Below are 13,262 nucleotides of genomic sequence, written 5' to 3' on the forward strand. Positions count from 1 at the left end.
CGAGACGACGACATCATCACTAGTATCTTCATCACCATGAGTGACAGAGTAAGTCACCCCCCTCTCCCTTCCCTTTCTCTTCCCTCTCCCCTCCCACCCCAAACAGTCTAACACTTGCCAGCTCTCAAACAACGCCAACGCCAACAGCAACAGCAACAGCAACTTAACCCCCTACCCCCCCGTCCCCCCTCCCCCCCGCTCCGCCTTCATGGAGCAACTATCCGCCTGCCACGCATTCATAAGCCCTCACCCTCACCCTCACCCTCTCCCAGGCCGCAGCCGCAGGGACGCTCCAACCCCAAGCTCCGTCTTCAGGGAGGCCTCCGAGTCTCAGAATCAATCTCAGTCTCGATCCCAGTCCAACGCAGAACTGACGTCCCTGCGGACCCGATACAACGTCGCCCGAGATGAGCTCGTCCAGGCGCACGCCCAGACCGCCCGCGACGCTGAGATCATCGAGACCCTGCAGGCCAAGATCGTGCAGTTGCAGCGGTTCGTGCTGATGCAGAGGGGCGCCATTTCGGAGATGAGGGGGGTTATTGGACGGTTGGAGGGAGAGGGGGGAGGGGGTGGAAGAGGGAGGGGGAGGGGTCGGTGAGGTGGCTGGTTGATGGGGAGAATCGGGTTGTTTGTCGGATTGGGGATGGGGGTGATGTTGGTGTTGGGACTGGGACTGGGACTGGGACTGGCAATGGCAATGATGTCCCCCAGAGAGGGGTGTTTGAGTCGTTGTTTGACGTGCCTGGGAATGTTTCTGTACCGGCTTCTGTGCCTGCTTCTGCACCTGCTTCTGTGCCTGCTCCTGTGCCGGTGAGAGGGGAGGGCGAAGAGGTAGGGGATGCTGCTGCTGCTGCTACTACTGGCGATATGGAACGAATTGCCCATCGATGCCGTGATCTGTTCAAGAAGGTGATGGTGTTTGCAGAGGCGCGAGCGAGCCGGCCCGGGTTCGTCCAGGACGTGACCATGGCGGAGCCCGTCAAGGAGTATCTGGGGACTGTCAGCGGGGACGAATCTCGCGTTGTGTGTCTGTTGGGCAAGCCGACGACCCGGGCCGTGCTCCTCGCGAAGGCCGTCAATTACTTTCTTGTTGGGGAGGTTTTGAAGATCACCGCTGCTGGCGGGTTCGAGGATGAAGTTGATGCCTGTATTGGGATTGGTAATTATTTTTTTTTTTTTTCGTTTGTTGCTGTTGTTCCTGTTGAGTGTGGTCTTTTGTACTGACTCCGATAAATGTAGCAGGCACCGCAACCGCCCGCACAGCATCCGTCATCCAGACAGCCACGAAGAGGCCCGAATTCGCCGACTTCAGCCAGCAAAAGGCCCGCGCCCACCTCTTGAAGCTATGGGGACTCATCGTACCGCTCACCAACGACCAGAGAGCCGGCTACGGTCAGACTTGGACTGAGCTTGCTGCCATCGTGTCCGATGCCCAGACCCTTGCTGTCGACATATTCTCGCTGCCCTTGGGATATCGCATGGACTTTCCGCAGATCAATGACCCTTTCGACCCCGTGACCATGGTCAATCGCGACTCGTTCATCAAGGGGGATCCCCAGGCGTTGAAGAATAATGGGAACCGGGTCGGATTGGCTATTACCCCGGCTATCCGTATCCGTGAGCTTCCTGGGGAAGAGAGTTGCTTGGTGTATTTGGCTGAGGTGCTGTTGCTGCCGTCGCCATCTGGCCGTTAGGATAAGACTTCCTGCCTGTTAATATCAAGTGCTGGAGGGAAGGTGGTTGGTGGTGTTTACACTGGTGGCGGTTGATTCTGGTGATGCTGGGGTTGATTCTACGGGGGATGGGTTGGCGTTCATTGGTTTTGGTGGGATTGATCTTTGCTCAATGGAATTGATTATTGGCAGAAAATAGGGTGACTGTTCTAGCGGAAATTGGTTTCCAGACCTCTACTCATAGCGGTGATAGCCCGAGAGCAGACAGGGAGAGGAGCTTAAAATAGGGGAGGAATGGAGAGTTGAAGCCGTCGAGACGGACTGATCACTGTCACAGTAAGTGGACGCGTCGATCCGACCAAGGGGGATCTCAGGTACGGTCAAACCGGCCAGCGAAGACAGAGCCCAGGGGGACATGATGCAATGCACCGCTGCAGTGTGACTTAGTCTTATCCTGTAGCCTGTAGGGAGTAAAGAGGATGGGTTGGCTGTTGAGTCGCTCGGCCGGCAAAATCGGCGGCGCCCCCGCGGATGCCCGATAAAAGGAATCCCAGCACTTTTCCTCGCCTCAGTCTGGCTCGTCGTATTCCTCCCAAGGTTCTCTCTCTCTCTCCTCTCCCCCCTCTCCCCTCTCCCCTCTCCTCCTCCATCAACCGTCCTTCCAATGCCCCGTCATTCATGATTGGGTCTCCTGCTCAGCGCCTCTCCGTCCAGGTCCGGACCCTGGCCGACAGCTATCGTGAGTCTTCCTCTTCCCTTCCCTTCCCCAGATTCTCCCGCCGCCCTTATCGCCCGCGGCTCGCAAGAGAGCGAGCATCAGGACTTGCCTGGTCGTCGTGCATTCGAGCCTCCACGCGCTAACCACCCTCTTTCTAGTCTCGCGAGCATTGTCTCGGCGTGCTTCGAGCCTCGCCCACGCCGTCCCCGACGATCTGCGCCCCGTCAAGCGCCGCGAGTTCCACGACTACTTCGTCACCCATCTGCCCTCGTCCTCTCTGCATCCGGACGCCCGAGGCCCGCTGGCCCCCTTCCACAAACTCCCCCGGTCGGAATCCGTCCCCCATACGGGCCAGATCTCGCATTCCCCGACCTCATTCCAGCCGCTCGTCGACCGCGACACCACCGTCGTCCGCATCCCGCTACGCAGCGCCAAACACCACTTTGGCGCCCACTCCTCGCGCGGCACCCGCTCCTACAATGAAGATACCTACCAGGCCGGCGTCATCGACCTGCCCGCCTTCGCCAAGCGACCCCCGGCCTCCCTAACCATCCGGCGACGGGCGGGCGAGCCGGAGCCCCGCGAAAGCCGTGGCCGGGACACCGCCAGCGGCGATCCGCAGGTCTTCTACTTCGGAATCTTTGACGGCCATGGCGGCTCCGAGTGCAGTACCTTCCTGAAGGACTGGCTCCACGAGTACATCCAAGACACGGCCGCCGCGTTCGAGCTGCGGTCCAGTCTGCAACGCGACCACGGCGGTCAATTTCCCTGCGGCGCCGACCCCGCGTCGGGCGCCCTCCCCATCGTGCAGGGCGGCAACGCGAAACGCATTGCCGAGCTGGAGAAGATTCTGGTGAAGAACTGGCGCACCCTGGTCGGGGGCTACTTCAAGCGGTTCGTACCGGCTCACTTCTCGCACATCGGCAAGAGCGTCTTGCCGGAGGGCCAGGGCCAGGGCGAAGGCGAGTGCGAGAGCAAGGGCGTCACCATCGAGGAGATCCTGGAGTATGCGTTCCTACGGACGGACCTGGAGTTCGTGTCGGCGCAAGCGGCGCGCCGCGACGACGAGTACATGAAGGTCGGCGAGCTCGTCCACCAGGACGACATTCTGTACGGGACCAGCCACCCGCGATCGCTGAATCTCGGCGGCGCCAGCCGGTTCAAGGGCGGCAGCACGGCCAGCGTGGCGCTCATCTCGACCCCGACCCCGATGCCGTTCTGGCACCCGAACGCCCCGTCCAGCCTGCTGGTGTCTCACGTCGGCGACACGCGCATCCTCCTGTGCTCGACGGAGACCGGGCTCGCCATCCCTATCACCTCGAACCACCACCCCTCTTCCCCCATCGAGGGCAGCCGACTCCGGCGCTACGCCGCGACGTTCGTGACGGACTCGTTCGGCGAGGAGCGCATGAGCGGGCTGGCCAACACGCGGGCCTTTGGAGATGTGCAGTCCAAGCGGATCGGCGTGTCCGCGGAGCCCGAGATCCACCGCATCGAGATGGCGCCGGCCGAGTACTCGTTCCTGGTGCTCATGACGGACGGGGTCAGCGGCACGCTGCTGGACCAGGAGGTGGTCGACATCGTCAAAGAGGCGCGCACGCCCGACCAAGGCGCCCGCGACGTCGTCAGCTTCGCCACGGAGGTCACCCGCGAGGGCGACAACACGACGTGTCTGGTGGTGCGGCTGGGCGGGTGGGAGCGTCGGCAGGAAGGCGGCTTGGGCAGTCTGGGGACCAAAGAGTCGCGCGAATGGCGGAGACAAGAAGCGACAGATCCGCGCCGGTCACGGAGATGATGAAGATGAGAAGACTTTAGATAGAAATTGCCTTGTATATACATTCTTATTGATTTGATGAAGCTGGGATGGATGGATGGGATGCGTGTGGGAGGGATTGATTTTTTTTTTGTGTGTACATATGCTGTCGTTGAACATCTCCATTGTCTGGATTTTAGTAGTGTGTGGTACATACAGTAGATTGCCTTTGTGTAGAGCTCTAGATCTGGATCAATACATACATACATTTGGTGAGGACGGAAGTCGGCGGAGCCTTGCATTCCAGGCCGCAAGCAGAGCTTCTCCTGATCGACTTTCTTTCTTTCTTTCTTTCTTTCTTTCGCTTGCCAACAACCAACTCTCTGTTCAACTTCCCACTTTTGGGTGACTAGTTCTCGTTCACCATTAATTAATTAATCCTCCCTCACACTCCAGTATGTTCCCCTCATGCCACTCCCATCCCACCCGAAACGTGGCCGTGGTGGTGAAGGGAGCTAGCTTATCGACCAGCTTATCCGATAGCCCAACCTCACACATGGCCACTCGTGATTCTTGCCTCGTTCTCCTGACTGACTAACTAACCAACTAATTAACTAACTGACCTCCTCCCAGCCCACTCTGATCGCCCTCAGTCCTCCCCCACCGCTGTCCCTGCAGCTGCGTCCCCCCGATCCTCATTCCCTGCCTGCCTGCCTGTCTGCCCTTTATTTGGCAGCGCGTCGCGAGGTACGTCCGTCCACTCAGACTCAGAGCTCAGAGCTTTCAGGAGATTCATTCCACCACCGCGCGCCCCTCCCTCCTCCTCCTCCCTCCTCCCTCCCTCCCCATCCATGAATCTCTAGTCTTTTATGACAGAGTGCTAACACCTCTCTCAGACACAGCTTCGCTTCTCTTCTCCCTCTCATTTACCCACTTATTTCATCCCCCCCCCCCCTCCTTTCGAGCTCAGATACAGACTTCTTCTCTCCTCCGCTCGACTCGCCGCCGCGGATCCCTCGGATCGAGCTTCTTTTTTCTCGTCCGCGCGACGTCCTCTCCTTTCCTTTTCTTCTCTTGACTCCACACATCAAATCGCCATCATGACTCCCCGAACCAGAAGACAAAAAGCCGCCGCCGAGCTCGAGGCTACCGACCCCTCGCCCGCTGTTAATGGCACGCTCCGCGAGGAGCCGAAGGTGCCTGCCGAGGAGGTCCAGGAGAATGTGTTTCTGTTTGTGCCGAATTTGATTGGTGAGTTTTTTCGGTCCTCGTGTTGTTTTTTTTTTTTTTTTTGGTGGTGTCGATAGTTATTTTCTGGCGTGTCAGCTAACGCAACCAGGATACGCGCGCGTGGTCTTGACGATGGCCTCGCTCTACTACATGCCCCTGCACCCCCGGACGTGCTCCCTCCTCTACAGCGTGTCGTGCCTGCTGGACGCCCTGGACGGATACGCGGCGCGCTACTACAACCAGTCCACGACGTTTGGCGCGGTGCTGGACATGGTCACAGATCGCTGCACGACCGCGTGTCTGCTGGTGTTCCTGAGCTCGGCGTGGCCGCGCTGGGCCATCATCTTCCAGAGCCTGATCGCTCTGGACATGGCCAGCCACTACATGCACATGTACGCGACGCTGAGCATGGGTGGGTCCAGCCAGAGCCACAAGAAGGTGGAGGCGAGCCGGAGCTGGGTGTTGTATCAGTATTATCACAGCCGGGTGAGTTTTTTTTTTTTTTCTTTTTGCTTCATCTTTACAGCGCTGACTCTGGCCGCTCCCTCCAGACCGTCCTGTTCATCTGCTGCGCCCTGAATGAGCTCTTCTTCATCGGCCTGTACCTCCTGTCGTTCTCCTCGCCCATCCTCTCGCCCTCCCTCCTGCAGCCCGCGTCGGACGCCAGCCCGTGGAGCGCGGGCGCGCTGGAGCAGGCGCGCGCCAACAAGATCGACAGCTTCTGGCCGTGGGTGATTACGGGCATCTCATTCCCGGTGATGGCGCTGAAGCAGTTCATCAACGTGGTGCAGCTGGTCAAGGCGAGCAAGTGGCTGGTGGAGGGCGACCTGGCCGCGCGGAACGCCCTGCGCCGGGGAAGAACTAGCTGCATTGAGTAGGGTTCAGTCATGGCCCATGTTATAATGCCCCTGTTATAAAGCCCACGGGCTTATTTGTCTGGGATCGAGATCGGCAACGGGCAGCGACGTTACTTCTTCTTCGGGTCGTTTCGAGAGATGATGATTAGTATTAGTATTAGTATATGAGGGGCACGATACGGCAGGTGTACAGCGAGTCTGGACCGACTGATGAGGAGTCTGGATGGGGATGGATCTTCTGTTCGTGTGATTTAATTGGCGGGTTAGCATTTTAATGGTCTGCTGCAGTAGAGATATCCAGTAGACTGTAGGCAAACGCAATAACACAACCCGGGTAAAACAACACGCGGCTAACCGCGGGCAGTCTAGGGCCGGCCGCGGCGCCGGTGTCGGCGCGGGGAGCTGCCCTCGAGCCCCGCCGCCCCGTATAATAATCATCCTTATACTCCCTGCGCTTCTTTTCCCTTCCCCTCCCATTATAATCATTACTCATACCCCTTCGCTGTCATCATGCCTGCCTTCAACGTCGTCGTTTTCGCTGGTGACCACTGCGGTCCCGAGGTATGTCCTGTCCCTACCTCCCTACCCCATTGACAATTGGCCATTGACTGATGTAATGAATGTATTGATTGGTATAGGTGACCGCCGAGGCTCTCAAGGTGCGCTGCACTTCCACAGTCAGGAATCAGCTGGAAGGATCAAGACTAAGACAGCCATGATTAGGTCCTCCGCGTCATTGAGAAGCGTCGCGATGATATCTCCTTTAACTTGCAGGATCATCTGCTTGGTGGTGTATGTTTCCTCTTCTTTCTTTTCTGTTCTGTTCTGGTGTTCTGCTGTGTCCGATGACGCACTCGATCTGGCCTATGTCGGGGGGGGGGGAATCTGTGTCAACACCATGGTGATTCGCTTTGATTGGATTGGTAAGCTAATGATGATGATGATGTGAATCATGATATAGGCCTCGATTGATGCTGCTGGCGTCCCTCTTACCGATGAAGCCCTCCACGCGGCTAAGAACGCTGATGCCGTGCTTCTCGGCGCTATCGGCGGGCCTGTAAGCCTGCCTGCCCCCCTTCCTTCCTTCCTTCCTCCCTAATTCCCTCGCGATACCTAAACATCCACCCTCCCTCCGGCCGTCTCTTCCAAAATCAAAGATCAAAAAAAAAAAAAAATGAGAGGCAAGAAATAGAGCCATTTCTAACCAAGAGAAACAAAAAACAGAAATGGGGCACTGGCGCCGTCCGCCCTGAACAAGGACTCCTCAAACTGCGCAAAGAGATGGGCACATTCGGCAACCTGCGGCCGTGCAACTTCGCGGCGCCGTCTCTCGTCGACCTCTCCCCCCTGAAGGCGTCCGTGTGCGAAGGCGTCGACTTCAACATCATCCGCGAACTCACGGGCGGGATCTACTTCGGCGAGCGCCAAGAAGACGACGGCAGCGGGTTCGCGATGGACACGGAGCCGTACTCGCGGGCGGAGATCGAGCGGATCACGCGTCTGGCGGCGCACCTGGCGCTGCAGCACGAGCCGCCGCTCCCCGTGTGGAGTCTGGACAAGGCCAACGTGCTGGCCACCAGTCGGTTGTGGAGGAAGACCGTCACCGAGGTCATGGCCAACGAGTTCCCCCAGCTGAAGATCGAGCATCAGTTGATTGACTCCGCCGCCATGATCATGGTCAAGGAGCCCAGGAAGCTGAATGGTATCGTCGTCACGAGTAATCTGTTCGGCGATATTATTAGTGATGAGGCCAGCGTTATTCCCGGTTCTCTGGGCTTGTTGCCCAGTGCTAGTTTGAGTGGCATCCCTGATGGGAAGACTAGGGTTAATGGTATTTATGAGCCTATTCATGGTATGTTTCTCCTCTCCCCTTTTCCCTCTCCCTCTCTCTTTCCCCCCCAAAAAATCACTCTTCCCTTCCTCATAACCATAATCACCACCTTTCGAGACCGTGTTTGTAACAAAACTAATACTAATAATAATAATAATAGGCTCCGCCCCCGACATCGCCGGCCGCGGCATCGTCAACCCCGTCGCCGCCATCCTCTCCGTCGCCCTGATGATGCAGTACTCGTTCGGCCGGTTCGCCGAGGCCCGCGCCATCGAGGCCGCCGTGCGCAACGTGCTCGAGGCGGGCATCCGCACCGGCGACATCGGCGGAAAGGCGACGACCAGCCAGGTCGGAGATGCTGTTGCGGCTGAGTTGGAGAAGTTGCTGTGAGCGGCTTCTTTTCTTTCTGTCTTTCTTTCTTTCTTTCTTTCTTTCCTTTTAATTAAAGAATTTGCCGGGGGGGGGGGGGGAAGGAGATGTGTAGGGAAAAAGTGTGAAGGGGAGGGAGGGGGGTTGTATAAAAGCAGTAGCGTAAGGGGGAAGTGATGGAGATGAGATGAGATGAGATATGACCTGACAATTAGTAATTTTCTTTTGGTTGGTTATCGTATATCGTACGTATATTGTATATATGGTATATGCTTCAGTTTGTAGTTCATGAATTCTTGTGTGGTTCATGCATTCTTGTGTGGTTCATACACTCTCTTACGTAGTGTTAGTGTTAGTTTAGTGTTAGTGTTGCACTCTCTTATGTACTAGTTTATTGGTTGGATAGTAGGTAGTAGGTAGTAGGTAGTAGAAGTAAAAGTAGAAGTGATAAGACTTAAGACTGGAATAATCATATATGGGTATCTACCAACTCCATCCATCCATCATGCATGCATGCACCATCATAACCTGCTGAACCAGGTCGAGTCGAGTCGAGTCGAGTCGAGTCGAGTCCGAAAGAGAAACAGAAACAGAAAGTGAAGTATCACCATCCAGGCACCTAACCCTGCAAACACACCCATCCCTCATCCCCAGTAAAAAAAAAAAAAAAAAGAGAGAGAGAGAGAGAGAGAGAGAGAGAGAGAGAGAGAGAACCCTCATCCCCATCCTCATCCCTATCCCTCGCAAATCCACACAGAAGACAGAAAGAAAGAAAGAAAGTAAGGGGAGGGGAAAAAGAAAGAGAATCACCGTATAACAGGCTCCCCCATCCAATCCGGCTCCTCCAGACTCGTAACCACCTTGGCCCTCTCCCGCTCCTCCATCTCGTCATGGGTACTTCCCCTCAACGACCTCCTGGCGCTATGTCTCCTCACGCGGCCATCCGCCGACGCCGACGGCGCATTGCCGGCCCTCTTGCGCTCGTCGTCGCGCGCAAACACCTGGAACCCGCGCACGTGCGTGTCTTTCCCGTTCTGGTGGTTCTCGATCACGCGCATCTGCACGACCATTGCTTTGAGGACGTTGTTGGCGTAGGGGTCGGATATATCATCCTCTTCTTCTTCTTCTTCGTCGGAGTCGGAGTCGGAGTCTGCTAGGACGCCCAGGTGTATGTCGCTTCTTCCCTTTGCACGTCCAGTTCCAATTCCAGCTCCAGCTCCAGCTCCAGCTCCACCACCACCACCACCAGCAGTAGATCTAACCCAACCCCCTCCCCTCCCCCCCACCCCCTCAAGACTCACATCCACCCACCCCCCGGGACTCTCCCCCTCCCAACACGCAAACTCCACCAGATCATTCCCGCCCATGCCCGCCAGAAACGTCATCTTGGTCGGCGTGTAGCTCTCGTCCATCTCGAAGTCGAGGTACACGCGGATGCGCACGATGGCGACCAGCTTGAAGAAGTGTAGTGTGAGGGTGTGTGGCTGCGGGCCGTCGGACTGCCAGTATTGCGTCGGTGAGGGGTGGCGGAGGGCTGAGACGCCGCAGCCGGGTTTGTGGGTGCTCACGGTCCAGGAGGCCAGGGCGGAGATTTCGCGGTGGGTGGAGGGGAGAGGGGGGATTTTTCTGGGTGGTGTTAGTTTTTGGTATATTCGGTGTAGGATTGGGATGGGGGTAAGAGAAGGGGGAGGGGGAGGGGGGACATACCGCGCTCGTTCAGGATCTCCGAGTCGGATATTACTTCGTCTTCGTCTTCGTCTTCGTCCTCCTCCTCCTCCTCCTCCTCCTCCTCTTCTTCTTCTTCCTCTTCTTCTTCATCTTCTTCGCCTTCCTCGTCTACCTCTTCGTTCTCAACTCCTGGATCCACCTCAACCATTCCTTCCACGTCCCCTCCCTCCACATCACCCTCCATATCCTCCTCCTCCTCCGTATCATCCTCCCCATACTGCCCCTCCCCCTCCCCCTCCCCCTCGCCTGCTGAGCCTGCCCCTGAGTCTGACCCTGACTCCTCACCCGCGACCCAAACCGCCGATAACTCCCCCTCCTAACACCCTCATCCACATCCTCATCCTCCACCTCCAAACTCTCCCCCTCCCCCCGATAATTATCATAATCCCTCTCCCTTCCACTCCCCCTCCTCACCCGCCCATGCACCCCCCTCCCAAACAACGAAAACAGCGCCGCACTAGCCCCAGTTCTTCCCCCGGACCCGGAGCCGGTCCCAGACCCAGACCCAGAACCAGAGTGTTGGCGCTGGTGTCGGTGTCGGTGTTGCTGCTGCGGCGGCTGCGGCTGCGCGTAGTGTCGTCCGCGTCCATGGTTATTGCTCTGGCCATGGCCATAGCTGTATTGCGAATGTCCGCTATGTAGCGGATGGTCGGGGTCGATTGGCCCGGACGACGGGTGGAGTTGCGGGATGCCCATTCCCATTCCCATGTTCAGGCTTCCGGTTCCGATGCCCGTGCCCGTGCCGGGGTCGCGGGTTGTGGGAGGGGTGAGGAAGGCGTTTGGGTTTGGGTGTGTGCTTGTTTGGGAGTGCGAGTGCGAGTGCGAGTGGTGTGGGTGGTTTGGGTCGGAGGGCGAGGAAGTAGATGGGTATGGGTATGGGGATGGGTCGGGGTTGCGGCGGAGGTGGTGGTGGGGCATTTTGGCGGTGGGTGTAGCTGGTTGTGGTGGGTTGGTTTGTTGGTAGGGGTAGGGGGTATTTGGAGAGTGAATGGGTGGCTGTTAACCGGACATTGTGAGGTGTGAGTGAGTGAAGGAGGAAGTTGTTGGTGTTGGTGGTGTTGTTGTAGAGGGAATGTTTATCAGGTCACGTGCACATTATCGCGGTCATAGTTTTTTAAAAAAAAAAAAAAAAAAAAAGAGGTGGATAGATTGATTGTACATATAGTAAATGGATAGATAATATTAGAACAGCATTTACAGCTATATTACACCCCGCCCAGCGAGTCTAGTGGTCGGCATCCACATATCCCAGCTTCTGGCCCATCTGGATGCGCTGCCCCTTCTCGATCGTCCAGTTCCATCCGCCCTCACGCGTTCCTTCCTCCCACCCCGCGTCAAACGACTTGCGCGAACCCACCGGCGCCTCGAACACCAGCACGATCGAGCTGCCCAGCTGGAACCCGCCCATCTCCTCGCCCCGCTGCAGCGGGTGTCCGCCGAGCGTGCGACTCGCGTGCAGGTACGTCGCCTCCGCGAAGCCCGGGTACTGCTCGCCGCGCTTGGCCGCCTCCACCGCCGCCAGATCCGCCGCCGTGTCGGTCGTCAGGCTGTTGGTGCGCAGCTCCGCGTCGAAGTTGACCTTGATCGACCCCACGTTCGTCGCGCCCACCGGCGTGTAGCTGAAGAATCCCCACCGCCACCGGCCCAGCAGCACCACGCGCTCGTTCAGCGTGAACAGCCCCGGCAGGTGGCGCTGCAGGTACGGCGACACCGAGAACAGCTCGCCTGCGAAGTGTCGCCGGCTCTGCACCACCCACGGCACCGGCGAGTGGAACCGATGGTAGTCGCCCGGCGCCAGGTAAATCACCACGTAGTGCAGGGCGTTGTTGGACGTCGGCTTGGGGGCGTACCACGGGGCACCGTCCCCGAGGGCCAGGTCGGCCTTCACTTCCTCCTCTGCGGACTCCTTGGGGTGCGTGGAGGCGTCGATCGAGGTCGACCGCTTGCGGGCGCTCTGCTCGCCCGCCAACAGGGTGGGCAGCGTGTAGGAGATGCCGTTCATCTGCGCGAACTCGGCGTCCGCCAGCATCTTGGCCTCGTTCTTCTGTGCCGGCTCGTCCTGGTGGTCCGTGAACTTGTCGCTGTGGTCGGCGTGGTTGGGGGTCGCCGCCCCCAGCAGCGCATCCAGACTGTATGTGACGCCCTTGACCTGCTCAACCTCGCCACGCTCGATCAGTCCGAACTGCAGGATGCGTCCGTCCGACGGGGCGAGGATCGCGCGCGTGTCGGGGTCCAGCGGCCGGACCCCCGGTTTCAGTTTGCGGTAGAAGAAGGCCGCCAGGTTGGGGTAGGTGTGCAGGTCGGGTTCCGCGACCTCGCTCAGGTTGACGCCGAAGATCCAAGAGTAGAGTTTAAATCCGGGGACGCGGAGGTAGTAGGGCAGTTCGATCTCGTTGAAGCGTCCCCACAGCCGCGACATGGCCTTCAGCGGCAGGGTCGACATGATCTGGACCTGCCATGGGCCGCTCAGGCGGACCTTTGGCCGCGGGGGGCCTTCTCCGGCTCGCCGGCCGCCTCTCGCTCAGCGCGCTCCCGTTCAGCACGCTGGGCTTTGTAGAACTGTAACAGGCCGATCAGGCCGATGCCCAGGCCGATGGGGATAGGGTACCATTCGACCTTGGTGTTGCGCAGGGCGAAGCGCAGACGGGAGCCAAAGGTGCTCCGGGGAGGGGTTTCGTGGGACTGGTGTTGGTTTTGTTGCTGTTGGTATTTCTTGCCGGACTGGGAATAGGGCCTCGCACCGGTGCGACGACCAGTAGCCCGCAAAGAGATCTCCATCACTCCTCCAAGCGTCTCCCCATGGGGGGGTGCGAGCGTCCGGCGAAACAGAGCAGAACGACGGGACAGGCACAGGGCCATCATGCGGTTCGACTCGAGCCAGTCATCCCAGAGGGGAGGGGAGCACTAGTGCGAGACGGGTGCCTGGACAGGACAGGTGTGGTGTGGTGTTGTGGTGTTTGTGGAATTAAAAGTCGAATTGCAGGACTTTAAGATTGTCGCAATTTCGGCCATCCCCGAAAAGCCAGCCCTCACCGCCCGGCAGAACCTGGTCGCCGTCCGCGCGGCTGCGTGTCTGTCTTCTGGCATTGCCTTTGGACACGCC

General features: G+C 58.3%; 6 protein-coding genes across 6 annotated transcripts; 4 read left to right on the forward strand and 2 right to left on the reverse strand.

Moving 5' to 3' along the window:
• Positions 1-733: 733 nt before the first annotated feature.
• Positions 734-1,801, forward strand: ptcA (type 2C protein phosphatase PTC6). The gene is made up of 2 exons (XM_025538056.1): positions 734-1,159; positions 1,243-1,801. Exons 1-2 carry the CDS (start codon positions 868-870, stop codon positions 1,692-1,694), a joined length of 744 nt encoding a protein of 247 aa, XP_025402870.1. The 5' UTR covers positions 734-867; the 3' UTR covers positions 1,695-1,801.
• Positions 1,802-2,265: 464 nt separating this feature from the next.
• BO70DRAFT_384981 (PP2C family serine/threonine-protein phosphatase) lies at positions 2,266-4,322 on the forward strand. Its single transcript, XM_025545701.1, has 2 exons — positions 2,266-2,412; positions 2,550-4,322. The coding sequence occupies exons 1-2, from the start codon at positions 2,352-2,354 to the stop codon at positions 4,184-4,186; spliced, it is 1,698 nt and encodes a 565-aa protein (XP_025402871.1). The 5' UTR covers positions 2,266-2,351; the 3' UTR covers positions 4,187-4,322.
• Positions 4,323-5,065: 743 nt separating this feature from the next.
• BO70DRAFT_330237 (CDP-diacylglycerol--inositol 3-phosphatidyltransferase) lies at positions 5,066-6,621 on the forward strand. The gene is made up of 3 exons (XM_025540821.1): positions 5,066-5,395; positions 5,484-5,860; positions 5,926-6,621. Exons 1-3 carry the CDS (start codon positions 5,245-5,247, stop codon positions 6,250-6,252), a joined length of 855 nt encoding a protein of 284 aa, XP_025402872.1. The 5' UTR covers positions 5,066-5,244; the 3' UTR covers positions 6,253-6,621.
• Positions 6,622-6,713: 92 nt separating this feature from the next.
• Positions 6,714-8,518, forward strand: leu2A (3-isopropylmalate dehydrogenase LEU2). The gene is made up of 6 exons (XM_025547784.1): positions 6,714-6,792; positions 6,870-6,890; positions 6,955-7,023; positions 7,193-7,288; positions 7,456-8,083; positions 8,223-8,518. Exons 1-6 carry the CDS (start codon positions 6,742-6,744, stop codon positions 8,450-8,452), a joined length of 1,095 nt encoding a protein of 364 aa, XP_025402873.1. The 5' UTR covers positions 6,714-6,741; the 3' UTR covers positions 8,453-8,518.
• Positions 8,519-9,086: 568 nt separating this feature from the next.
• Positions 9,087-11,168, reverse strand: BO70DRAFT_426434 (anaphase promoting complex subunit DOC1). Its single transcript, XM_025547785.1, has 4 exons — positions 10,574-11,168; positions 10,135-10,475; positions 9,733-10,057; positions 9,087-9,615 (listed from the first exon to the last, which is right to left on the reverse strand). The coding sequence occupies exons 1-4, from the start codon at positions 11,075-11,077 to the stop codon at positions 9,238-9,240; spliced, it is 1,548 nt and encodes a 515-aa protein (XP_025402874.1). The 5' UTR covers positions 11,078-11,168; the 3' UTR covers positions 9,087-9,237.
• Positions 11,169-11,340: 172 nt separating this feature from the next.
• Positions 11,341-13,118, reverse strand: BO70DRAFT_359035 (phosphatidylserine decarboxylase 1). Its single transcript, XM_025542441.1, has 2 exons — positions 12,703-13,118; positions 11,341-12,652 (listed from the first exon to the last, which is right to left on the reverse strand). The coding sequence occupies exons 1-2, from the start codon at positions 13,016-13,018 to the stop codon at positions 11,385-11,387; spliced, it is 1,584 nt and encodes a 527-aa protein (XP_025402875.1). The 5' UTR covers positions 13,019-13,118; the 3' UTR covers positions 11,341-11,384.
• Positions 13,119-13,262: the final 144 nt, after the last annotated feature.

This window comes from Aspergillus heteromorphus (assembly GCF_003184545.1).
Source record: "Aspergillus heteromorphus CBS 117.55 chromosome Unknown BO70scaffold_3, whole genome shotgun sequence".
NCBI lineage: Eukaryota > Fungi > Ascomycota > Eurotiomycetes > Eurotiales > Aspergillaceae > Aspergillus > Aspergillus heteromorphus.

What these genes read in the sequence shown, in the direction of transcription:
- ptcA (XM_025538056.1), top strand. Translation starts at nt 868, where the DNA reads ATGGAACGAATTGCCCATCGATGCCGTGATCTGTTCAAGAAGGTGATG. An exon ending in TGATGCCTGTATTGGGATTG is followed by an intron (nt 1,160 to 1,242) that starts GTAATTATTTTT and finishes TAAATGTAGCAG; the next exon opens with GCACCGCAACCGCCCGCACA.
- BO70DRAFT_384981 (XM_025545701.1), top strand. Translation starts at nt 2,352, where the DNA reads ATGATTGGGTCTCCTGCTCAGCGCCTCTCCGTCCAGGTCCGGACCCTG. An exon ending in GACCCTGGCCGACAGCTATC is followed by an intron (nt 2,413 to 2,549) that starts GTGAGTCTTCCT and finishes CCCTCTTTCTAG; the next exon opens with TCTCGCGAGCATTGTCTCGG.
- BO70DRAFT_330237 (XM_025540821.1), top strand. Translation starts at nt 5,245, where the DNA reads ATGACTCCCCGAACCAGAAGACAAAAAGCCGCCGCCGAGCTCGAGGCT. An exon ending in GTTTGTGCCGAATTTGATTG is followed by an intron (nt 5,396 to 5,483) that starts GTGAGTTTTTTC and finishes TAACGCAACCAG; the next exon opens with GATACGCGCGCGTGGTCTTG. An exon ending in ATCAGTATTATCACAGCCGG is followed by an intron (nt 5,861 to 5,925) that starts GTGAGTTTTTTT and finishes CGCTCCCTCCAG; the next exon opens with ACCGTCCTGTTCATCTGCTG.
- leu2A (XM_025547784.1), top strand. Translation starts at nt 6,742, where the DNA reads ATGCCTGCCTTCAACGTCGTCGTTTTCGCTGGTGACCACTGCGGTCCC. An exon ending in TGACCGCCGAGGCTCTCAAG is followed by an intron (nt 6,891 to 6,954) that starts GTGCGCTGCACT and finishes AGCCATGATTAG; the next exon opens with GTCCTCCGCGTCATTGAGAA. An exon ending in TCGGCGCTATCGGCGGGCCT is followed by an intron (nt 7,289 to 7,455) that starts GTAAGCCTGCCT and finishes AACAAAAAACAG; the next exon opens with AAATGGGGCACTGGCGCCGT.
- BO70DRAFT_426434 (XM_025547785.1), bottom strand. Translation starts at nt 11,077, where the DNA reads ATGCCCCACCACCACCTCCGCCGCAACCCCGACCCATCCCCATACCCA. An exon ending in ATCCTGAACGAGCGCGGTAT is followed by an intron (nt 10,058 to 10,134) that starts GTCCCCCCTCCC and finishes AACACCACCCAG; the next exon opens with AAAAATCCCCCCTCTCCCCT. An exon ending in GTCCCGGGGGGTGGGTGGAT is followed by an intron (nt 9,616 to 9,732) that starts GTGAGTCTTGAG and finishes GGACGTGCAAAG; the next exon opens with GGAAGAAGCGACATACACCT.
- BO70DRAFT_359035 (XM_025542441.1), bottom strand. Translation starts at nt 13,018, where the DNA reads ATGGCCCTGTGCCTGTCCCGTCGTTCTGCTCTGTTTCGCCGGACGCTC. An exon ending in ACAGTTCTACAAAGCCCAGC is followed by an intron (nt 12,653 to 12,702) that starts GTGCTGAACGGG and finishes GAGCCGGAGAAG; the next exon opens with GCCCCCCGCGGCCAAAGGTC.